Source organism: Daldinia loculata, assembly GCF_022478755.1.
Source record: "Daldinia loculata strain CBS 113971 unplaced genomic scaffold F4817scaffold_36, whole genome shotgun sequence".
Classification (NCBI taxonomy): Eukaryota; Fungi; Ascomycota; class Sordariomycetes; order Xylariales; family Hypoxylaceae; genus Daldinia; species Daldinia loculata.
The window spans coordinates 77,505-101,981 of record NW_026054890.1 but is presented as its reverse complement, the minus strand read 5'-3'; the positions used below and the strand labels follow the sequence as shown (position 1 = coordinate 101,981).

At 47.0% G+C, this 24,477-nt stretch overlaps 6 protein-coding genes across 6 annotated transcripts; 2 read left to right on the top strand and 4 right to left on the bottom strand.

Annotated features, from left to right (window-relative positions):
* Positions 1 to 868: 868 nt before the first annotated feature.
* F4817DRAFT_342252 (NAD(P)-binding protein) lies at positions 869 to 2,728 on the bottom strand. The gene is made up of 3 exons (XM_049303890.1): positions 1,963 to 2,728; positions 1,221 to 1,824; positions 869 to 926 (listed from the first exon to the last, which is right to left on the bottom strand). Exons 1-2 carry the CDS (start codon positions 2,443 to 2,445, stop codon positions 1,525 to 1,527), a joined length of 783 nt encoding a protein of 260 aa, XP_049157513.1. The 5' UTR covers positions 2,446 to 2,728; the 3' UTR covers positions 869 to 926; positions 1,221 to 1,524.
* Positions 2,729 to 4,643: 1,915 nt separating this feature from the next.
* F4817DRAFT_161940 (uncharacterized protein) lies at positions 4,644 to 5,344 on the bottom strand. Its single transcript, XM_049298097.1, has one exon. The coding sequence runs from the start codon at positions 5,261 to 5,263 to the stop codon at positions 4,736 to 4,738; it is 528 nt and encodes a 175-aa protein (XP_049157512.1). The 5' UTR covers positions 5,264 to 5,344; the 3' UTR covers positions 4,644 to 4,735.
* A 1,493-nt stretch (positions 5,345 to 6,837) lies between these two features.
* Positions 6,838 to 8,512, top strand: F4817DRAFT_342250 (uncharacterized protein). The gene has a single exon (XM_049303889.1). It carries the CDS (start codon positions 7,131 to 7,133, stop codon positions 8,292 to 8,294), a length of 1,164 nt encoding a protein of 387 aa, XP_049157511.1. The 5' UTR covers positions 6,838 to 7,130; the 3' UTR covers positions 8,295 to 8,512.
* A 1,077-nt stretch (positions 8,513 to 9,589) lies between these two features.
* Positions 9,590 to 13,864, bottom strand: F4817DRAFT_161899 (uncharacterized protein). Its single transcript, XM_049298096.1, has 4 exons — positions 12,749 to 13,864; positions 12,627 to 12,698; positions 12,355 to 12,573; positions 9,590 to 12,306 (listed from the first exon to the last, which is right to left on the bottom strand). Exons 1-4 carry the CDS (start codon positions 13,755 to 13,757, stop codon positions 9,785 to 9,787), a joined length of 3,822 nt encoding a protein of 1,273 aa, XP_049157510.1. The 5' UTR covers positions 13,758 to 13,864; the 3' UTR covers positions 9,590 to 9,784.
* Positions 13,865 to 18,489: 4,625 nt separating this feature from the next.
* Positions 18,490 to 19,385, top strand: F4817DRAFT_317393 (uncharacterized protein; the record flags this gene model as incomplete). The annotated part of the gene is made up of 2 exons (XM_049300796.1): positions 18,490 to 18,826; positions 18,886 to 19,385. The coding sequence occupies 2 exons, from the start codon at positions 18,490 to 18,492 to the stop codon at positions 19,383 to 19,385; spliced, it is 837 nt and encodes a 278-aa protein (XP_049157509.1).
* Positions 19,386 to 22,395: 3,010 nt separating this feature from the next.
* Positions 22,396 to 24,477, bottom strand: F4817DRAFT_161786 (uncharacterized protein). Its single transcript, XM_049298095.1, has 5 exons — positions 24,268 to 24,477; positions 24,146 to 24,205; positions 23,869 to 23,931; positions 23,536 to 23,763; positions 22,396 to 23,309 (listed from the first exon to the last, which is right to left on the bottom strand). Exons 1-5 carry the CDS (start codon positions 24,365 to 24,367, stop codon positions 22,585 to 22,587), a joined length of 1,176 nt encoding a protein of 391 aa, XP_049157508.1. The 5' UTR covers positions 24,368 to 24,477; the 3' UTR covers positions 22,396 to 22,584.

The following is a 24,477-nucleotide window of genomic DNA, read 5'->3' as shown; positions in this document are numbered from 1 at the left end:
TCGAACCAATTAACAATCACTAAGCTACGGGATCTTTGGACGTTGGCCACCTCCTAGCTACAGCAACTTTATTTGATCTATTTGCACGCCAGTTCCACAGGCCAATGAGGAAACAATTATATCAATAGCATAACAAAACATCAAGATACTAGGTTAGCATGTCTTCCATGTTGCTGGGAATGTCAAAATAGCACTATTGACTCATGATTAACTGTCCAAAATGATCCATCCTTGTTTATCCCGAAAAACGTCACCCTCACCCGTGGAAAATCCGGAATGAAGCGTCTAGGATATACCCCCTTAGCTCAAGTCTTGTTTAGAGGAAGCTTTGGTCGATCTCGCCGTAGAGTATGACTATATTACATTAACTAGTCAAATAAGAACGTACTCTTAGCTCCCGATGCCTGCCTACCCGTACGCTCGGCGGAGGGAGGAGGGAGCGGACTCTAACCAAGCTCTCCTATAGATCCGTATCTCTATAGCCGGGCCAAGATGTCTGGATTCACTTGGCATCAGGGGTTAAGGGGAGCTACCTACTATCACAACTATTCTCGACGAGCTCAAGTTAAGATGACAGGCGGCGACTTGGCGGTGCGACTACGAGTATTCAGGGGAGCTTTAGCTTGATATTGTCGTCGTCTCCTTTACCGGCAAGATCTACATCCTTTCTTTAGCTTCAAACAGGAAACTAGCATAACATAATATTTGGATTTTACTAGGGACCTCGTATAGGGTCGGAAATTAGGTCGCCATCATGTATTCTTGAAGCAAATAATAGATGGAGCATTGCTTCACCCAGTTGACAGGTTTTCTTTGCTTAGACGGACTACTAATGAAGACGCGGCTAGCTAACGAAATATCGCCACAGACGCAGCCTACCAGCCCGATAATACATATAAATGATCAATACTCTCTAACAGTGGAAGGTAAGCAACATCCCTAATTGAACATATATGCCTTATATGTATTCCGTAAGTCCTCCTAGCTGCAAGCCATTTAGCACTAGGTAGTACCTATAACCCAACCCAATAATTCTTCTACTTGCAAAGCATATAAACAGGTAAACATATCATAAATTTACCGGTTTCATTTTAAATACAATATCCTGTTTTATTCGCATATGTTTGTTCCCCGTGTTCTAAATTTGGATAAAGACGTACTATGTAAGCTACCTACTATGTAAGCGTCGAGAACTACGCTGATAGGTACCTATATATAAGCCAAGCTGGATGGTCAGAATCCCGAGCAGTGAAACACTTGACCAGAGCGCCAGGGACCTCGTGGCATTGTCCAGATGATATGCTATTGTAGGAACCCATGCTGGAGAGATTAGTAAGATATCTCTCGCCCTACCTAGGTACTTTAAGGTATCTAAGGTAGAGGGCCAGATTCATTCCCGCTTACACAATCAAACAACCCTCGCAACGCAAACAGTCCAACCAAGTAACTCTAAAATAGATGCAAGTCATCAAAGTATATCGCTTTATTCAAAATATATTTACAAACACAACCCCCAACACATTTTTACGCGTTAGGGTAGTTCTTGTTAAAGTTAATCAACGACCCGTTAGACGACTCGGCGATCCCCCGATCAGCGAGGAACACACAGTACTTAGCGACATCGTTCGTCTTAACAGCCATCTCGGGCTTGAAATTCGCGGACACGCTCTGCGTGTAAGCCTCGGTGTTGAATCCGCCTAGCGCCGCGAAACTGTCCTGGATGTTGGTGTCGGTCATACCGCCGAGCAGTAGCCCGATCGCGTAGATTCCCTTCGCCGCGTAGTATCCTGCTGTGCTCTTTACTAGGGCGGTTACGCCGTGTTTGCTGGCCTAGAGGTGAAACGTGTTAGCTGTTAGTTATCTATCTACATAGGGCGTTGGGTTGGGCTCTCATAACAGAAGGGGAGTTGTTAGGAGGGACGGGGTCAAACGGCTTGGATAATAAATAAAGAAGAAGTGTAGACCAACCGTATAAGCGACACCAGATGACATGCCGTGGTAGCTCGACGTCGAGCCAATCTGGATGATGGTTCCGCCTGGTGGGGACTGCTTCTCCATGGCATTGACACCGGCCTTAAAGACGAGGAACGAGCCGGTCAGGTTAAGGTTGATGATTCTGTCCCAAGTCTCCTTGGTTACAGAACCGACGGGGTCGAACTTGTCCGCCATGCCGGCGTTGCTGACGAGGATATCGAGGCGGCCGAACTTATCCACGACGTCGGCTACGAGCTTGGTCACGGCCTCTTCGTTCGTAATGTCTGTGTTAAAGGCGGCGAAGCGTCCTGTCCCTTCCAGCTCGGTCCGAGCTGAAGCTAGTCGCTCCTCGTTAATGTCGCAGACAGCCACGTTGGCACCGGCATCCAGGTAAGCCGTTGCGATCACTTTGCCCAACCCGCCGCCTGCGCCGGTCACCAGAACCGTTGTTCCCTGAAGTGTAGTTGCCATTTTCTTCTCTTCGAACTCCGGATATCTCAAGAATTATTCCTTGTTTTTGTCCCGCCTTAGCAATGCTCCTTTGTCCAAACTTATAATAACTGATGGGATACGACACTGTTTCTGGGTCTCTCAAGTTTAAGGCTCAGAGTTGACGACGCAATATTTATGTAAGGTAACCTACGCGAATGTGAGATTATGTTGTGCTCGTTCGCTCCCGTTCGCGTATTCGGGTTGCTTCCTTAGCTCCTCACGAGGCGGCGTCTAAGTGTCTTCCAATCAACATTCGTATTCGTATAAGATACACTAACCGGGTTTCCGGTGCCGATTGGGGACCCCGCAATTGCATAGTGTTCCGAAGTTTCTTAAAGTAGACATATGTATGTCCTCAAGTGCCAGCGAGACACCCCACTAATAGTATTCACAAATCAAGACTATGAAAAGACTCAAGATATACCATCTCAGGAATAGTGCAAAGGTTTTAGCCAATCTAATTTAAACGAACAATGTACCGTGTCTCCCTGGCACTTGAGGACATACATAAAGTGAGTTTCTTATCCGTACTACAATAGAATATGTCCCTGATTTAATTAATAATTTCCCATGGTGGGAAAACGAGGAGGAAACAGATAGTTCAGATATCGCTTTATTATAATGAGTAATAATAAGTAAATATCAAAAACCAACCGTTCGAATAGAAACAACTTACCATAATTTATAGTTATTCATCATGAAGAAAATATTAATTCATTGCTTGTGATATTAGAAAGAACTAAGTTAGTCACTTCAGGTTTAAACATGGAAGAACCTTTTCCAAACCAAACCATCAAAGTGATTCCAGATAGAAATTCTATCCCTATTGCTCCTATTGTTAACTCTGGTCGACTTCGAAGAAGAGATGAAACTCCTGTCAGTAATCCTATCTTATTACCGACAATCTCGCTCCCGTTCGGCAATTCCAGTATAGAACTTGTGGTAGACAAAAGCCCCGTTCACAAATATTTCTTTCGTCAGCGTTTCCCTGAAGCTCTAGATGTCCTAGTTCTGTATAAACATGTTTTCAGGTATAATTGCTGCGTCCACCTTATTATCATGGCAACTGCTATACTAATTTATAGTGAACAATGTGTTAAGTCAAAACAGCAAGTTTCTCTTCCCTCGCTTTGACTCGTAGATACCTAGGAGGTAGGTACCTATATATAAAGGTAAGACTTGGCTAAAACTAGCATAGCCGCGCTGTTTGGCATTATGGTTCTCGGTAGTTTCAATATTAATTACTATCGTCATATTTAGGACCTATCATAGGCGGTCTTCATCACTTCATGTTTTTAAAACTTAAGCCCTTATATTTTAACACCTTCCGGGGCTTATTCTCAGCTCCAGAGGCAACTATTACTTAATTACCTCACGTAGACCATTGACATACTACTAACTCTCAAACGAAACTACTTTCGGGGCGCCTAAACAGGACATACGGTTTCTAACTAACGATATGAATGCCTGCCTATTCTCAACAATATCAGATATAACAGTGGTGTGAGTTGGCGGAACTATGCGACCTTGTGTACCTAAAGTTATGAGAATTACAAACACAGATATAATGTAAGTTAACCGTGACTAAGATTCGATATTTTGAATAAAAGGACTTAGGAGATAGAATAAAACACAAGTGAATGAACGATCTAATTACGGTTGGATGCTTATCTTCATTATATTTCAAGTTCTCTCCCTAATAAATCATATGTGCTACGACTTATCATGATATGAATCTAGTTGAAGCCAACATACGTACAAAATGAGAATAATGAGAAATCCTGGGTTTTACCGTTACTTCAGTATGAAGCTGGGAACTTGTGACACTGCCATTTAATTTCCCTTGACCAGAGAATTGGAATAGTACTGGGATTACACAAGTCCATCTCTATAACTCAGCCGAAACCCCAAGTCGATATCACAATTCAGCAAGTATAAGTATCAGAAAGCAACCACGCATATACACGTAGGCATCTATTCAAGAGGCTATATGGCAAAATCCTATATACAAGAAACATTATCACCAAACCGCGCATTCAGCGCTATCATCGATCTCCAGCGGCGGCCTTGAGCCAGCCTAGTTGATTTAAGTCCTCGCACCCCTTTCCCTGAGCGGCACGAGGCGACGAGTCAAGTCGTACGAAATGAATTGGCGTAGAAGCGAAGATTCATGATGCGGTAGAGGGTCGTCTTCGATCTTGCGAATCAAATTTTTCTTTTCTTTTCCGAGGGGGGCGTGCCGCGTGTCTTCTCATTGTAGGCGTATAGCTTAGTTGGGCGTGGCAACTGGGTAGCCGGGGTTGGTCCGGGAGTAGCTAACGCTCACGGAGTACTGGGAGGTAGCCGGCTGCTGAGGGAAACCGCCAGTAGGTACGGTTCCTGGTGCAGTTCCCGGGGCAGTTCCGGGGAACGTCGGGAAAGAAGCCGGAAACGTTGGGAATGAAGAGGGCACGTCGGCTGGCTGAGACACAGACGGCGTAGGCTCCGGCTGAGAAATAGGGAGAGATGAAGATAGCGATGAGACAGATGTCTCTAGGGAACTTGTTGGGAATGGCACTGCAGACGTGAGAACCGAAGAGCTGGTCGCATACGTGACGGTAACATGGTACGACGACGTTGTTGGATCAACTACGGTTGGCAAGGCTGTCGATCCGCCAGTCGGTGCAGTACCGGGAAATGTAGGAACGGGTGTAGGGATAGCCGGGTAGGATGGCGCACCCGTACCGTATGCCCTTCTAAGAGGGAAGGGCACCGCGAGGGCCGCGGAAGCGAAAGTGAGGGCGGCGAGGACGTACATTTTGCTTGAGATGGTTTTACTGGAGTGAACGAGTGTATGTAGACTATGCAAGAGAACCCCGATGGTCTATTGGGAACCAGAAACCGCACTGACTGGACTGAGGATAGGAAGTTAACGACAGAACTTGTGTGCTTCTACAAGAAATCCCAAGAGGGAGAGGTGCTAGTTGCTATATATCCTACGGATTACTAGGCGACCCTCCCCCTTCTCAGCCGGTACCAAGTTATGAGGTGCATCCCTAGCGCCTTTGCCCTTGAACGCCACTTCAATATGCCCCAATGTGCTTCGAGTTTTACAGAGCCTTTTGCCATGGAAAACACTATGTTGCTGTTCTGAGCAATTTCGCGTGTATGCCGATCGACTACCGGAAAGTGTTTTTTGATAAGGGGGACCTTGTCTCCCCCTGGTTGTGACCCCCTGTCCAAAAATGTAGATCGACGTCTGTCCTAGTTCAGGTCCCTCGCGGGTTGGCGGGAGCTGCGGGAGATAGGGCATTGGTGTTGAGGCTGACCTAGGCCTTCATAAATTGACAGATGACGAAGTAATGTTGTTGGCTCCTATTAATCTGTTACAGCTACCAATAGCAGAGGTGATGACAGCGGCAGAGTGGCACTATTATGTAATGACGCTCTCAATTAGCCATCATCATGATGGTGTTATAGCGACAACGATAGCAAAAAGTCGTGCACGATCGGCGCATGATATACCAACAGAGCCTCTCGGTAGAGGGTAAAAAGAATTAGGCAGGTATTAAGAGTGCGCCCGACCCACGGGCAAATTTTTGTTGAAATGTCTCCGCCGACTAGGGACGAACTAGATTTGGCCATGTGAAATTTCCTGTTTTAGTGACATCTAGTCAGCTCATAAGGTCGATCTGATTAACTAATGACTTTCTCGAAGCCTGAAGGGGCGGCTTGTGTGTCACTGTGTCCGTCTCTGCAGGGTCAATCGAAGTTGGCAGCTAAGGAGGCAAACGCCGGCGTTTTAGCTGCACGTTCCTATGAATCCTAGACCTAGAGCGCACCGATACTACTATGGTACCTTGGCTTCTTGGGCTGCTTGGGGAATCTTAGAGGGTTAGCCCTGGCTGATATTAAGAAAGGTAATTTAGATGAAAAGGAGCTGGCTCCGCTGCTTTTGACCGCTAACTTCTAAGAGGATCAATAAAGAATAAGATTTGACGTCTGCCGCGAGCTTTTGAGGTACGTGCTTCGTCAAGCACTAAAAAGTAACAAATAAACCCCGAAAATGAGACATCCAGCCTTAAGCAAGCAAAGATGCGCACGATTAATAACCCGTAAGACAGAATGGCATAAGGCTGCGGGAGCAACTTGGTGTATGTAGCCTTTGATATATTAAACTTATATTAATCGCGTCCTCTCATCTCGGCTTGTAGTTTAGACTCAGATCTTAGGTTGTTTCGCTTTAAGCCTCGATGTCAGCAGTAAATAAAGTCCGAAAAGTCTGCATGAAATCGGCCAGCGTCCGTGAGGACCGGTCCCGTGCGCCGTTGCCACGCCCCGTTAATCGTCCCAGTGTTATATAATTGATATGTCGAGAATGCAAATAAGATGAAAGAACACAATTGAGTAACAAACTTACAATTGTAATAAGCTCTTGCATAAGCTCTTAATACGTCACCTGCCGCTTCGCCTTATTAGTCACTCCCGGTAGCTGTGTAACACAGTACTACATATATTAGGTACATACCTGTTAATTATTTATTACTAAGGTAGTCAACTACCTAAAGTACCTAACATATCAACCGACTATAAGTCAACAATCCTTTCTAATCTTCAACTTGATTAAAATAAGTGAATACATACATACTAACCGAGTCATACTTAATAACGTAAATACCAACGCTATGGCTTCAACCACACCTAGTACCTCCCTAGGGCTGCTAGATCTCCCAACTGATATCCTTGTCATGCTCCCCGAGTTCTTACACAACATTGAGGACTACGTAAACCTATCTTCAACATGTCGTACACTGAGGAAATGTACGAATGCCGCATCACCCAACGTTATCCTGCACCTCGCCCACGCCTCTAGCCGCGTATTCTTTCGGCCCGACCCATTCTTCCTGATCTGTGCTACGGCCCGCGAGCTCGGCACCTGGGCCCGGAAGTCCGATGAGAACGAGGCCGAGTTAGCTGCTGGCATGCCCCGCGGCGCTGACCACCTCATGGACCTGGCCTTGCGCCACTGCGGCCTAACCATGGCTCGTATCCGCGAGCTTCATGCCTTGCGTTTCTCCGTTATCAACCCCGTTTCCGACCTCATCGACAAGTGCATCGGAGACCAGTGGTACGCCACCCCGAATTTCTGGTATGGCGGCGTTGACGACGCGTATACTATCTACGTCGACGTTAACGAGACGTTCTTCAACCTGGCTATCTACGGCGAGCTGTTCGGGCCTGACTTTGATCCCTTCTTTGACTCTGAGACAGACTTCTCGTTCCGGAGGAGACTCAAGGTCGACACTAGGTTCGAGTATATCAAATACTGCCTCCCCGACGTTTGGGTCGCATGTTTCGAAACTGTTAGTGATCTTGAGAGGCGGGTTGGATCATATGACCCACGACGGGATATTATTTACCACCCTGAGGGTCCCTATGCACGACGAGGAATGGAAGAGTCCCGGTCTTATTTCAACCACACCATAGGGCTTATATGGCTTATGAAGAGCACTCGCTGGCGGCCGCACTGGATAAAAGCCAGGAAGGCGGCGGGAGCGGGACCAGAATTCGCTGACAACATTGGGGACTTGGGCATTGCTACCAGCAGCTGGAGACAGCTCATGCTGGAAAACGTGATGCAGTGCCAGGGGCTAGAAGGCCTGGGGATGATCCGGGAAGGGACAGAAATTGCGGAGCGGTGGAAGCCCAAAATCAGGGAATGGAGGGACAAGATTGAGCGTATGGAAGAGCCTGTGACTACCAAGGTGGGCCTTGATGATATGTACGAGTATCCTGACCTCTTCGGAGATCTTCGAATGTGCTGTACCGGATATTTATTGAAAACTTAAGATCGTATAGGAAGTTCGTTTAAGAGAAGGTGAGCAATGATGATACTATATGTGCTCTCTAGCATGGAAAAAGGATAAGCAGACATAATTCGTTGCCTTACCTAGGTAGACACCCAACCCAAAATCACTTTGTGGTAAGTAGACCAGTGTCAAGCCCACTAAGACGCCTAGACAATTATTGGTACTAGCTATAGCTATCCATCATCTCGTTTCCCTAAGATGCCGTGTAACCAACCGATGTGATCGTATATATTAGGTGACAACAGAAATCCACCGCTAGTTTCCCAAGCGAGCGACAATAGACCTCTAAAGACTAGGGAAATATATTTAGCAAGATATACCTACCCACAAGTTTGACCAAGCAGGATATACCTATCATAAATCTCAGATATATCATATCGGCGTACGAAGTTTACATGCTGTCCCGAGATCTAGCGTCACACACCCCCAAGCACACATCTCCGTTAACTAGGTCCCACAACACCGGATACTTACCCAGTTAGTACCACAGGCACATGCCAGAAACACAAACTCAACCTACCGGCCCAGTCCCAAGCCCAAGCCCAAAAGCCTGCAAAAGATCCTTCACAGCACATGTTCACCACATACATCATCACCTATACATACACGGCACATGAGCACGCCATACTAACTTCTCTACCTCTACTTTTATACTTTTTGTCTTTATTTATTCTTTGTCATGCCTACTTCCGTTACCGTCTATCTGAGGGTATGCCCGTCTTCGTTGAGTTGTCTTCCGTTACCCTTGGGACACATAAGAAAAAGAATTCCCCTCCTCCCCTCTTCCTCAACTGCCAGCCAAATCACTTGATTCGGTTGATAGAACTGTGACCGTGGAAGTTGACCCTACCGCCCAAGCCTTTCCGTGATCTTTTCTGTGGATATCGAGGGGCCCCGCACACCGTATGATGCTCTAATATATATGCCCTATGACTCCTCTCAAGTGTCCCTTTGGTGTCCGGCCCCCTGGCGCGATGTACAAATCGTAAGGAAATAGGTCCGATAACTAAACTCCAGTCGGACGAGCTTCCCCCTTTCGTGCTCTTCATTGGTATCCTTGAAAATGTATCATGCTTCATAGGATAGCCAAATATAGCATACCTAACCCGGCATTATGCATATGACGCAACCATCGTGACCCCTCGCCTTGGTCCCTACACATCCAATCCGAACTCTCAGCCTGATGCGAAGCGCTGGCTCCTGAGAATCCATCGTTTCAACTTAAATACCACATGATCTTAAGTTGTTAGCGTATAAACGAGTATAATCATCCTCGATGAGTAGACCGATGACTGAAGCTCGTGAACCTGAACAAACCGACTGGAGATGTTAACCATGTGAAGATAACCTGGTCTCCAACCATGTCCAATATACTGCCAGATATCTCAAATACGAGATTCGCACCGAGACAACACATGTCCGTCAATTCGTCATTTGGGCCATATCCAAAGTCCGTCAAGATTCACGACTCAGCCTCCTTTCCTCTCGGAATCGTTCTTTGGTAACTGCTCGCTCTGCGGATACGCCTCGCTTCGTGCCTTCGTGTCATTGCCCTTCTTCCTTCCCCTACTCATCTTCTGCCATCCGGTACTAGCATTGTCACTCTCACTTTTGACGCCTCGCGTGTGTCCATTTTCCCTTGACAAGCCATTTACTCTCGGATGTAGGGGCATCGGCCCATCGACTCTAGGCGACGTCTCAACCAGCGATTTTTGTTTGGCTTTAGACGGCTCAGCTTGGAAATCCGGTTGACTATACGCCATAGTAGTTGGGACTGCTGGTGCCTGATCGTAAGGTAACTCCAATCTTCGCGTGAAACTTGGGGAAGGACTGTTAGTCTCATATACTGGCGAAAGATGCGAGAGCTCAGTCGCTTGTAGACGGTTTTCCGTCGCAAGGTCAAGTTGCGCAATGAGTGCATTGGGTGATGCACGAATAGGAAAGCGCTGCAAGGCATGCGCGCTGAACCCAGAGACGTTACCCGCGTTGTCAAATCCAACGGGAACTGTAGGCATATTCATAGCATGGATGTGACTACCTATTTGATTCGTAGCCACATCGTGAGGAAACTGGGACGCTGGTACCTGATTGGTCATTACGGCGCAAGCATTCGATGAACCATTGACAACGACCGGCCGATCTGACGATGGTGAATTCGTTTTTAGAGACGTAGAGGTACGACTTGACGGGGTTCCAACGACGGAACCAGTCACCTCTAGCTGCTGGTTGATGTGAAGTGGATTGTCATAACCGGTGTACAGGGTGGGTGCAATCTCACTCTGCGAGGGCTGTCGGGGCGAGCTGCCGTTCGCGAGCTTTGACATAGAGCCGTTAACAACCAAAGGGGTTATCTCACGAATTTGCGATCCAGCAGCCGCAGGGAACGGCCCAGAAGCAAGAGGGGCAGAATTCCTATTAGCAGCATAGACTCTGTTTTGACTGAGCGGTGAAGGAGAACGAGATGAATTTTGCTTAATTCTATCCAGTATCGACTGAGGCAGTTGGTCGGACGATAAACGACCTCGGCTCTGACCTGTTGAAGATTGAGCTCCAAGGTCGCCAAATGCAGGTACGCTACTGGTTGCGGCGCTCGTTCGCCGAGGTGGGCTAGATGTGTCTGCGCGATAACTATAACCTTTTTCTTCCTCCGGTGGAGTATTCGTCGTTGATCCGCTCTGTTCGATATCCTGCCCCTCGTCCGGAATGAAGCTGGGCATGGGGACTCCGTTGATATGGCGAGCAGGAACACTAGTAACCCCATTAGGTATCTGACCAGTCCCTGCCAAGCCCTGAGCAGTCGGCATACCAGGAACAGTTCGCGAGGCCGGTTGGGACTGTGACCTCAAGGCGCTTCCGGACACAGTGTGACTAGTATCGCTGGCAGCCGTCGAACGGTGGGAACTCCGTCGAAATTCAGCGGCGTGTCCGGTCGAGGGTGACGACGGGTACGTGGGGAAGCCTTGCTGTGCGTAGAACGCGTGCGGAATCTGCATCTGATAATAATACATCTCAGGGCGTATTTCCGGGCGAAGGGGCGCACTCAAAGGAGGTGTATCGAATGAGTTCGTCCTAGAACGCTCCGCCGATGAAGATTGCGTTTGCGGGGTATTACCCTGCATCATCTGACTATGCTGTATATTAAATGCCTGCGACTGGGCGTATTGGAGAAATCTAAGGTTGTTCTCCTGTAATGTCAAGGCGTTGATCGTCTGCGCCATCAAATCTGTCGGCTGCTGTTGCATGTACATGAGGGCGTCTTGATGCGTCATAATCGGGTAAGCAGTCGGGATGAACATCGGGCTCCCGTTGTTGTCATAAGGTACACTAGACGACGCTCGCCGACTATTACTATTGCTGTTGCCATTGTTTCGATGCTGGCCTTGCTGTCGATTTCCATTCCGAAATCCCGCCCCACGGCCTCCACGGTTGGATTGCTGCTGAGAAGCACTTCGCACTAATATGGGACGAGATACCTGCGCCGGTTTTTGAAATATCCTCTCTTCCTCTTTCGGGTATTCATATTGCTCACAGCACTCTTCGAGCTTCCCTTCCGCGATTAGGTCAAAAGCACGACGGAGCTCACTATGAAGACCTCGAAAAGCGGTATCATCGGCCGTGTTACCAAGGTTTCGATTGATGTTGAACGGTTCCTCAACACAAAGTTGGTTGTTTAACGCAAAATGCCACTTCTTTTCCTTTTTGGTGATAATCTTGCCCAGTCGAACGGACAGCACATCCGTACTATAGTCGAACTCATGGGCATAAAATCGGAAGAATTGAAACAATAACTCCCCTAGAGAAGACTTATTTTTGCTTCCAAACCCTCGCAGTTTGTCCACGTCGTCGGAAAATGAAACTATCTCACCGGCTTTTCCGGGAAGCTTCTGGTGTGCCCGCTGGTGTAATGCAGGCAGAACGGGAGGTTGGCGCAGCTGTAAAAATGCGATGATCATGCATATCCATGTATATGAGCTTAGTGTTCCACCAAATGCTGCTGGCCGTTAGTGAAAATTATGAATTTATAACAGATAATACTTACCAGCGTCGTTAACAATTCGTCGCCGTGTCCAGTACTTTACTATCATAGCGAGAGGTCGTACGCGGTCGTCGAGCTGGACATATGTTTTGATCATGCGGGTATTCTCCAGTGCTAGGGTATTGTTGACGTTCATGTCGCATGACAATTCTAGCTCAGGATCCCATATCTTGACGATCGGGACTTTGGCCGAAGACACGCAAACAACCCTCTCCATCCCATCTAAAAAACATATTAGCAAAAAGAGCATGAGAACCCAGAGCACTAACACTCACGTTTCGCTAGTAATTCTGCTAACATGCAAACACCTTCAAGCTCCTTCCATGGAGTCACTATGCATATATCCACTAGCAAACGGTCAGTTGCGCAAACACTTATTAGGTTACAAATTACGAACCATCAGAATCATCCGAGCATAGCAGGTTTCCCGATGAGCCAAATAGATGCACACGAATATCGTGTCCTGGCCAAGAATCATTGAGGAGCTTCTCTAGCTTCTGCACTAACATACGCCTCTTTATCTCAACTTTTTCTGTCGGTTGTAACCGGTCATAGAGCTCACGCATATCTGTGGTGAGCCTTCGTTCATCATCTTCAGATAGTTTGCTCTTTATGGTCTGCAAATCCATTCTCTCCAACAAATCCGTTCCTATGCTGTACGGTATTCTCCGACGGGAATGTTTAAGACCAGTCTCGTATTTGCAACCGCCATGCCGCGGCGGCAAGGGGCGCAAGGAGGGAACGGCTCCATTAGTCTCGGAATATGCGGATCGAGGGGAATGGGATTGGTTGGCATTGGGTGAGTGATCTCTAGACTCGAAAGAAAATTTGCGCGCGTGCTGTTGAGGAGTCGAGGGGACGGAATTGGAATGCGCAGGTAAATTCGAAGAAGAAACAGACGGCTTCGGCCTCAGAGAGAGGGGCTGGGCCAGATCTGATTTCTTAGGCGGCATCTTGGGCGGCGCGTCCTTGCCTGTTATAAGCGCGCGATCGGCTTTACTAGTGTTATGGTTGCCTCTAGTAGCATGGCAATTCTGGGAGCTCTGCCTAGCGCGAGAATCCTTATTGGATACCTTGGAAGAGGAACGAGATCTAGATCCGACGTGGATGTTCTGAGCTGATAACAACGAAGGCAAGGGAGCGGTTTGGAGACCACCACCTCGTCCTGGTGCTATGAGCTTGTTATATTGAAGAAGCTGTGCCTGGTAAAGTGACGACTGCTGAGGGAAAAATATTGGGATCCAGTCAACCTGAGTTGACAAGTACTGAGAGGCAAGAAGCGGGTCCGGGTTTGTGGGAGAGAAGGAACTTAATCTCGGCACGGCTGGACTTGAAGTTGACCGGGTCCAAAGAGGTTGAGATGGGTAATTATGTTTCGAGTCTGCCGTTATAGGCCGGCCGTCCATTAAAGATGGGCCCCGCACAAACAACCGAAAGGAACTTGGCTGGGGATAGTCAAACGAGTGACTAGACACGCGACTATCGACGACAAATACGACCTGTCTTTCGTCCGTTGTTATCGTCCGCGGCAACAAGTCGACGATCGTGAACCGAAGCCTTTACGACCGGAGGTAAATGTCGACTTGAGCAGTTGGTCTACCGATAGAAGCGGCAAGGACAATGATAACAGGAAATCGGAGGATCGGCAACGCGAGGCCAAAAAAGGAGCGAGTTGGGTGGTTCTCCGTCAACAGCTCACTTTTGTGCGCTCAAGTTCGGAACGAGCCCGGGTTCGTTATGAATATAGAAGATTATGGAATGTCTTCACCGCGGCGTAATAGAGGACGGAAAGTTCATAAGGACAAGATTCTCAGCGCTCGAGGAATATCGATGGGATCAATCGCCGAGCACACTCGCATGAACTGAGAGCATCTACTATTGGTTAGGGAGGCCAGACGCGCTAAAGGGAAGAAAGGGACAAAAGATTCAATTGAGGGAACGATTGAAATAAGCAACAGAGGCACACGAGTCGACGTGTGTGGTATAAAGGGGGTATCGCCAGAAAAAGCAGAATAAAAAGAGAAGAAACGATCTAGCCGTCTAACCGCCTAACCGCCGTTATTGCTGCCCGTTCTCTACCCGTTATAGCTTTCCACTTCCACTTCCACTTCCACTTTTACGGAGAGGGAGAAGGAAAAGGAGTGGGGAGAGGAAGGAGAAGGAGGATCGGTAGAGGAGATACAGAAGTCGTAACAAGCATCTACTATAGGGATAGGATAGGATGCAGAAGCGGTGGTAACGAGGTAAGTGGTAAGGCAGAAGGCGGTTTCCAACACGGGAGCCAAGCAAGAAAAAATAAAATAAAAAAGTAAACAGTATATAAGTAGGAGGTAACAATTCAATGGGTTAGGTAGGCGTGATGTAGGCAGTGAAGATTTAAAGTTAGGTTAGGTTCAATGTTAGGTGTAGGTTAAGTTGGCATTTGGCGGAAGGGTGATGAAGTGAAAGTGCATTGCAGATGCAGCGCTTGTCTCTTTCTCTCTGCAATGTGCAATGTGCAATGTACAATGTGCGATGGCCCGTACGCTAGTATGCAGTTACTAGCTAGAGCTCGGAATAGCCCTGGAAGCAATGATATAATGTGTTTATCGGAGGGTATAAGGCGGGTCGTCCCAGAGCCTGCCTCCCCTGTCTGAAGTTCCTGGTACCTGCCTCCTTTGCCCACTAAGGTCTCCCTCGCCTGTGCGTAATACGGAGGTATGGCAGTATGGCAGTACCTACATAATGGGTAAGCGTAAGTCTCACTGGTCCGAACTATGAGGGGGCTAGCGTGCGGAGCGTGGCGCGTGCTCTAGATTTTAGTGGTCATACAGGCCATACATGTACCTTACCTTAGGTACCTGTAGGTACTTACAGGAGCACGCTAAGAGGCACGGGCTTCAATTCTACCTCTAATATGGCCTGCCTTCTTGTATGTAGGTACCTACATATGTACATACCTGTGCCCTGTGTTACATTCTAATAGCATGTGGCAAGCATTGCAAGTACTTAGACGGCAGAGACACACCAACATGGAGAAAGGGGGTCAACAGGGTATTCGGGGTTTAAGGGGACCGCAACGGCGTTGAAGATACCTGTTAGAGACCTCACGTTACGAACTGTTATAAATTCCATGTTAGAATAATAAACGCAGATCGATTAACTAAATAACTACCTAGACCTAGTAGGCAGTGTAAACCTACATTTCGTAGCCAACCAAGTGAAATTGTATAAGTATATGTATGTCAAAGCTATGGCTGCGACTCGTATCCGCGAATTGAAGACCATAAAAGTAGGTCGATACATGCCTACTAAAGTAGGGGGTAGGCTACTACCGAACTCCTCGCATCGTCCGACCTAGGCTATTATAGTTCCCAATACGGGCTACGGGTTACAGTGACATAAAGAGGTACCTAATGCATGTACCTACATATCCGATACGACCAAATGTTGATATGAGGTAATCTATACCTTTTAGAGAGTTAGGTTAACTAGGTACTTACAAAGACTGGATGTGGAAAGAGGTATTTACAATTAGTATTGATTTCATGTTCTTTCTTGAATGTTTTCTCTTACCGGACCTAAACTGGCAAGAGTATTATTAATGAGCTCCTATTAATTTACTAGGCAGGTTCGCGTCTGTTTGCATTTTGCATTTTGCATTTTGCATCGAATGATTTATTTCCTCCAGTGATTCCCCAGATGCATACATTAGTAGCATCCAATCCTTTTCGCCGCTTTCCAACATGATACCTACAACATCATCTACATCCTACAAAGAAACTACTATACGTACCTAACCTAACATAATATACGTAGGTAGGTAGGTAGGCAGCTAAGTCTCCTATCTAATTATTTAATAAGTCTACGAAGTAGTGTACTGCAATAAGAACCCAAGCAGCCAAGTCTCTGAAATCTACCTTCGCCACCTTCATATCGGCCGATGTGTAACATAACATGTGTAATTCTTCAAGCGTAAGGTCGACTTTCTTTTACTCTTAGCTTAGGTAGGTATGATATTTCAATGAATGACGTTTAAATCCAACCCAAGCGTCCGGTGAGATCTCCAATCTGACCGAGACGTTCTTTAGTCGAAATGCGAACCAAGCACATGGAATAGCCCATGTCCCTGTCGATCAGTCGCTAAACCGCCAGACTGCGTTGAATTCCTTGCTAATTCGCCAACAACTAGCTAATGTTGGTCAAGTCGTCCGTCATGAGGCTCGTGGAGTTCTTTTACAACTTGTAAGTTATAAGTCCCCAGATGTCAAGTCGCAAAGAAGAAATGTATAAGTACAATCGTCATAGGACCAACTATAAAGAGAGATAAAGAGCCCTTAGAGACCCGCCGCCGATATGACAACATGAACGATTATGGATGGTAGTACACTATGCAGAGTACGGAATACAAGTGATGTAACCGACCTCGTCAGCCTGTCACCTGCAACTTGTGAGCCACGCATCCTTGTCCTCGCCTATTTAGGACACTTTGAAAGAAGTGGCGGACTGAACTAGCTACGAAAAGCTGAGCATGGCCAGATGAGATTTATTGCATTTTGGGAAGTATCCGAAGTTCTACGTTTTCGTGCTACAAACTTCTCTATATACACACATGTAAGTGGTTATTCTCTTTGACGTCATGCACTAATTCCTACCTTAGGTACCTATGTAATGTACTGATGGGGATATCAGCCTAGATCTTCTTGGCCCATCTCCCTGTGTGTAGGTACATGTACCTAACATATCTAGGTACGTACTAACTAGGAGTCCGGCTCATTGGTAAATGCTTCGAAATCTCGACGAACTACCTAAAGTATTTTATTTTAAACCGGATAGGTTGGCCTAAAGTTAGAATGGCTATTTGTGCACTACGCCTCATCAGTCAGCGAATCTGACATAATTTATTCGGACAAGTACATAGGCTTCATTAGATATTGTCGTCATAAGCTAACAGTGAAGAAGAGGACGAGTAGATTCTTCGCCCGCACCTCGACTTGTTCTCCGATTTGGCGTGATCACTAGAAAATAGCGGAACTTATCTGGGTAGCTTACAGTAGAGATGCTATTAACTTAAGCAAGCAACGAACCAGCGCTGACATCGATTTTCAATAGCTTAGTTGGGGTTCTCTTGGTTACACCTCAGCCGGCTATCCCGTCTACTTTCCTATTACTTTCCTATTATGACAGTAAGGTGCGCTTAACCTATCTACTTCGATCCACCGGACCAACCCATGTTGTCTCCTTTTGGCAACATAGATATGGAAGAATTCAAAGTACAATTTCCTTGATACTACCGACATCTAGCCGGGACAATAACTAAGCGTTCTAGACTTGGAGGCCTAGCTATTCTGTGCTGAAGCTCGGGTCTTACGATGAATCATTTGTCACTGGGAAGCTACCCTCATATAATCACCATCGAATAATCATAAACACAACAATGGTCGGAATAATGAGGTGCAGATATTAACTACCAAGTGCTCTTGACGTCCGAAATCTTGTTGCTGCGGAATTAGAACTCCGAGGACTCATCGCAATTCCTCTTCCGCTGGCGAAATTAACTCCTACGGCGAGCATGTCGTCGACAAAGAAACACCCTCGAGTTCTTGTAAAAGACTTCCATGTCTTAACTTGAAACCACCAGTATTCCAAGGTTACGATGTGCAGGCTCGGTCTCCATTTAAAGACCAGTTGTTCAGGGGCTGAGAGCACCGAAGCGCCGTACACGATAGAAGATTTATCCGTCCTCTTCTACACATGTATGCATAAGACGGAGGAATTCAATAACCAGGGCTGCCAGGATCGTCTCAAGCTCTTGGCCAACCCCGCGTATCTGCTACCGCAATTGAACTGTTACCAATCCCGATTAGTCTAAATTCACAAGCCTTCGACGCATGCTTGGCATCAGCCTCGTGAAATTCAAGGGGTCCAGCCAGGGGTTTTAATCTTCAGACTAGCCTCAAATCACCAGAAATGGTTGAGACGGTCCCTGTATCAAGGAGTTCCATCAGCCTTGTGTCCTGGCGCCGGGCACGTTTCTTTCGTTTGACGTTTCTCATAAGATCTATACTGTATAGCTATTGTAATCCTATTCTCTACCCATTTACTATTGCATTGATTTCATTTACCCTATTCTTCTAGCGCAGATCGTGAGAATTCAAGATGTTTACAAGCTTGACTACGAAGCTGGCGATGAAAAAGGTTGGGCTGTCGAGCGACGCTCTAGACTTTTCTTCGTCCAAATCCAGCAAACCCAACGACGGTTCCGTGCCAGGTCTCGATGACTTGGAAGGGTCTAATTCAGGCTGGCCGGCCTGGATGAGTACAAAAAAACTTCCCCTTACTGCGCAAGCCTGGTTATCGCCAGTTCCTCCGCCGGTTCCCGTCGCTGAGTGTCCTAAACCGGGTGACCTAGCTCCCATTGATAGAGATCGCCAACTTTCCTTCGGTGGCGGAAAGCCAACCATAGTTCTCTTCCTCCGCTGCGTAGGATGCGCCTGTATGGCTCGGCCCCCACTGTCACACACCCGCTTAATACTAACTAGATTGAAATCACAGTTGCGCAAAAGTCCTTCTTAGCTCTCAGAGACCTCGCCATAAAAAACCAAGGCAGACTGAGATGCATAGCCGTGTCACATTCTTCACGAGATGCAACGCGCAAGTGGCTTGACATACTGGGCGGCGCGTGGAACGTCGAAGTAGTCATCGACGAAGACCGCGCCATCTACGCCGCGTGGGGGTTAGGGCTAGGAAGTATATGGTACATGTTCAACCCCACCACGCAAATACAGGGCTGGAAGGAGAAGGGTTGGCTGGGCATAAAAGTAGCTAATTCCGTTCAGCGGACGAGCAGCTTCAAACAAGGCGCTCCTAGCACCGAGTCGGCAGATGAAGGCGAGGGGCCGTCAACAGTCATGGGGAATAAATGGCAGCAGTCTGGTTTGTTTGCTATCGACGGGCACGGAGTGGTAATATGGGCTACGAAAGCACTCCGCGCGGACGATATGATGGATCTAAGTGCCGCAGCTACGGTGATTGGGATCCAACCAACCGACTAGGATATGCCGAAGTGTAATGAGCGCATGAATGAACGAAATGAATATAATAACTTGTACTACCAGTATTGATGAGACGTAAAATGACATGAATTTAAGGGGTATGAAGTCTCCTAATCTAGGCCTATGGGGTGGGCGTATGTGTAGGCGGTGAGCAACACAGCCTATTCCTATCCTGCCGACCACTGATCATCCCCGGGGTACAATTGACGATATCTCGCTAAGTTAAAGCTGGGACCAAGCGGCTCCATAACTCGGGGATTACTCCCCCTCGTATCATGGGAATCACGAGTCCCATGTTGAAGGCTAGACTGAAAATCATGTTCCCAAGAAAGAATTCATGAACATATATATACATAAAAGGTATGGCTAAACTATCTTAACTTTCTCTACAATAAAGGGCGTTTGTTTTTTCCCCCAAGTTTAAACCTACCAGTAAGTTCCAAGCACATACAGCACCGCATCAGTAACCTCGCATTTAAATACACGCGATATGATATTTATAAGACTTATACTTTACATAAATTTGCAATTTAAATAGTATTACCAGATACCAAGTATTTAAGCTAGACGATCTTCAAAATGATGTTGAAGGCCCTTATGGTAAGACGATGTATTGAAAAAAAAAAATTTCATTTTAGAAGACGAAGCTATCCACGCCGCACCTATAGCTTACATAGGTTAGGTACCTTACCTAAGGTAGCTAAATTGAATTGAACGTGGGTGAGTACGATAAGGATACTCATATATTACTCTTAGCCCTCATAAGCACTCTAACTTGGGTAATGAGAAGGGATGACCATAACTACCTAGGTATGTAGTCAAGCTAGTACATCAATGTTTAATATGATTATCGCGTTCCATCTCTTACGAAGCCAGATGCGGTTAACATACTACAACGTAGATTAAAGGAAGTACCAAGAGTGATGCGCCAGCAACAGCCTAGAATGTTCCGGAACAACCACAAGTTATCAGCAACATTGAGTATCAAAAAAAGAAGTTTTTGATTACTTCGGTCGATTACATACATTAGTCCCTTGGTAAGTACCCCTTACACACCGAAGTAGCAAATAAATAGGCACGACTTAGCTCCCTTCTCACGGCCTCATCATAGATTCTTGGAGCGAAATACCGATAGTCAACTAGGCTAGAGTCTTTACTCGCATATAATTAAACATATAACTACCAAGACATTCGAAAGTACACACCTAGTTATAAAGCATGGCCTTCATCATTCGAGTATGAAAAAGCCACTATATGAAAAGCAAGATGTCGCGATTGCTCACACTAGACCTATCAGTTGAACGACTTTGGACTCCCAGTTCAGACCCTCAAAGACTCGAGAGAGGAGACGCACATAATCCATATAAGGTAGGTAGGTATCTACTCAGAAACAACTTACCCAAGCCATTAGATTGCCTCGTACATATGGGAGAGGGTATTAGTCTAGCATGAAAAGCCAAGGCTCTGTAAGCTTATACCAAGGAAAATGGGAATGGGAATGGGAAAAGATATAATTCATCTTTAGACTCTTAAGTCCATCACACACGAAACTCGTATAAACGAGCTCAATCATACTTGTCATATTCTTTTCGTAGCTTATCTAGCCTCAACATGTAAAATTCCTTTGCTTGAAATCTCGAGCAATACCTTTGATAGTCAATATTCAAGTATAGGTACCTCTTAATGTGCCATTCGTAACCCGTGTGCTTAGCCTTTCCCCAGTATCCATATGGTACGGTGACTCTTATGGGGTTCATTTTACTCCATCCTCCAAGCAATATTATAGTAGGATCCAAATAGGCTTGAACTTAATCCTTGATACCTTTCCTCGTGACCTTATGAAACGGGGTGCATTTAATATTACTCCTGATTCTTGGTCTATCATGTAGACCTCATTAACTCGTTCGTAGTGTGAGGTACGCATATAGTACCGTAGTATAATCTCATCGAGGAAGGGGGAGTAGAGCTAATGCGTAGACTCACTAACTTAAATATAAAGTAACTAGGTAGTCAAGGTAACTTCATAGAGAAGGCTTACTAAACACATACGTCGATGGCTCTTTATAAGTTATAACCCACCCTACTCAGGTACCAACCTAGGTTGGCTTCAAATTCAACCAACGAGGTCTCAGACGGACTGGACTGGTCACGGCGCGTAGATCATAGGTACATATCACGGAAATGACCCAAAACCCAGAAGCTCATAACCCAGTATAATGCCATAGATGTGCCTGTCCATTTTACCAGATTGTGATGCCCGATCGATGTGCTAAACTCCCTCATGCGGACGCAACCACCTACCTACCTACCACCACGATAGCGCAATGTATCTCTCCCTAATGCTTACACGTAAGGCACCGTGAAATAGACGCGATGATAAAAAAGCCAAACTCTACGCGCAACCATCTTCCATTAGCCGGCCCATTTTAAAATTCAACGTGAGGAAAAACACCGCCATGCCGCCGACAAAAAAACACCCCTGATGTAGTTGATGCCCTTTCATCCATCCAAACCCCTTCGATTGTTGAGATTAATACAACAGTTGGAGGGCAGGCAGCGCCCCCTGGTCCACCCAGCGCAACTCCGAATTGCCCTCAATAAACCATCGAGTCCTGCCTATATGACCTCCAACTGTTTTCTGTAATATCGCATTAATGGGAAAATATTTCGACCCGGGGATTTCCATTCCGACACGCAACCAAAGACCGAGAGAAAAGATCGCAACCGCAAACACAAACCGCCACTGCCCTTGTCCCTAACCTTGCACCATTTGCCATGTCATTTTCATAGAATTTCCCGTCCGCTCTTTTCGGTGCTTCCATCCAGCCCAACCTTTGCAGGTGCTAATAAGGAACCAAGCCGCCTTATATATTCGTTCTTGTAGAGGGGTGTTGCAATGCCTGTTAGTTGAAAGGCTCGAGAAATGGAGGTATCGTAGGTCGTAGAAAAAGCAGAATCGCAGATAACTCCAAAACGAAAAATTGTTTTCCGCCCCTGTTTTACCAAATCTTTGTTTCCGTGTCGTCAAAGGCCTGAACACCCATGCTGATGCTGGATATACGTATCCCTCACCCCATGCCTAATCAACCTGAACACCGATTTTGTGCCAATTCAATCATTCACCCTTGATGGTATCTCTAGCCATGAATGCTCAGGTTAGCACCTCATCGCTTAGGTCTCCGTGACACCACTTTGTTTCCTAACCCCAAACGCTAGCCTGAACCCCCAAGTTTGATTTGCTTCCCCAAACACCCGAGCGGTTGCTCCATCCGTTGTATCCGTCTGCTGCAGCACTAGGCGGGTTAGAAGGAGCGGAAGTAGTTGAGACGCCTTGGTTAATGTCATCTCCATTGCTCGAGGCAGTGAAGCCGTGGCTTAACGGCGACGGCAAAGGAGTTGTCGAACGCTTGTTCAAGGCCGGATTGGTAGCCTGAGAAGCCGCCGACGGACGAGTGCCGATAGGGGCTACCGCGTTCCCGCTCTGACCCGGCTTAGGGATGCCTCCAGCCCGAGGCGGGGATCCACCAGTTGGGGATGAGTTGCTGGTGCGATTAGCTTGCTGGCCGACAGCGCTATCGAAGATACCCATATTAGCCGGCGGGTTCGACTGAGGGCTGGCGTTGCTGTTAGCACGGGAGAGACCCTGCGTCTCATTAGGCTGCGATGCGCCTTCGGAGGCGTTGGAAACGCCCTGTCGTCCGTAGTCGTAAGCTAAGGGGGAAGGGCCACGGTGACCAGAGGTACCAGTAGGCAAGCCAGGTACTCCGGATCGAGTCACGCTGGATTCATCGGGATAGCTACCCTCGCCACCGAAAAGCGCACTACGCTGGCGTGCGATCAAATCACGACGTTCGTCTTCGGACATGCTGCTAGGGCTTAGAGCGCGATCAGGCTTGCTGTTATAAGAAACATCAGAAAGAACATCTGTAAAGACGGGGAGTTAGCGTCTCTTCGCAAGGGTATGTCAGATGTGCAGTGATCCGAGGACTCATGGTAACATATCGAAACAGGGTTTACATGGATTCAAGACATAGTAGAAACATCGCGTGTGAAGTCAGGGAAAATAGGGAACAGATTGACCCCGCCGAAAGAATTTTCTTTTCTTGATTTGCGATGCAAATTTTGTGCTATACAGAAGAGGGCGGCCTACTTCGGTTAAATTGCTGCTCTTGATGATAGTTGCGAAGCTCTCGCTCCCGTTGAGCCGCCATCCTCCGCTTGGCCTGCATCATTTGTTCCGCCTCGTTGGAACCGCGCGAAGGCTGGTGTCGTTGCGCGGCATAGAAATTCTGCAGGTTCGGACCAGGGTGGCCGGCTCGCGGGTCGCCAAACTCCACGGAATGCGGCCGCGGGCCATGACCAGACGCAGCCCGTCCATCTACATGGCAATTAGTACCAATTCCCAGACGAACTCCCACCCAATCTCCGTGACATATTCAGTGTGCCTTGTTTCGTTTTAGAGCCATCATCGGGGTAAACTCACGTCGCCCTGGCGGGCCGTACAACTTCCCGCTCTTAACCAGATTATCGACAGCTCGCTCAACCTCTGCAAACCAATTTCGTCAGTATAAAAATGTAGCCATAAGAACAATCGTAGAGGATAAGGCATTATCACGCGTGTACGATTTGCTTAGACCGATATCAACGATGAATGTTTCGACGAAGATTTCGGCCGTGCGAAATGTCTTGATACGTGCGCTTCTTATTCCGTCTACGTTCTATTTTCTTTTTTTCTTTTTTTTCTTTTCTTTTTTACGTACCCTCAAATTGGTAGGCAAATGCGATCGACTCGACTTCGCGTGGGATGGCAGAGCTCGCACCTAATATAATCGCGTTAACTAATATGGCCTAGATAATCACTATAATCGATCTTGGGACTTACCAGATCGCGCTGGTGGCGGCGGAGGAGTCTGATGATCCCAAGTTGTTTGGGATGGACCGGCGCCCGCCCATTGAGAATCTCCGTAGTATTGCTGCGACATTATGTCCACTTTTTGAGGTTGACTTGACGTCGATAGTTGAATCTTGATTAGGTAGATTATCGAAATTCAGGTGGATAGTCGACAACGTCTTTGACGCAAGGGACTATTGA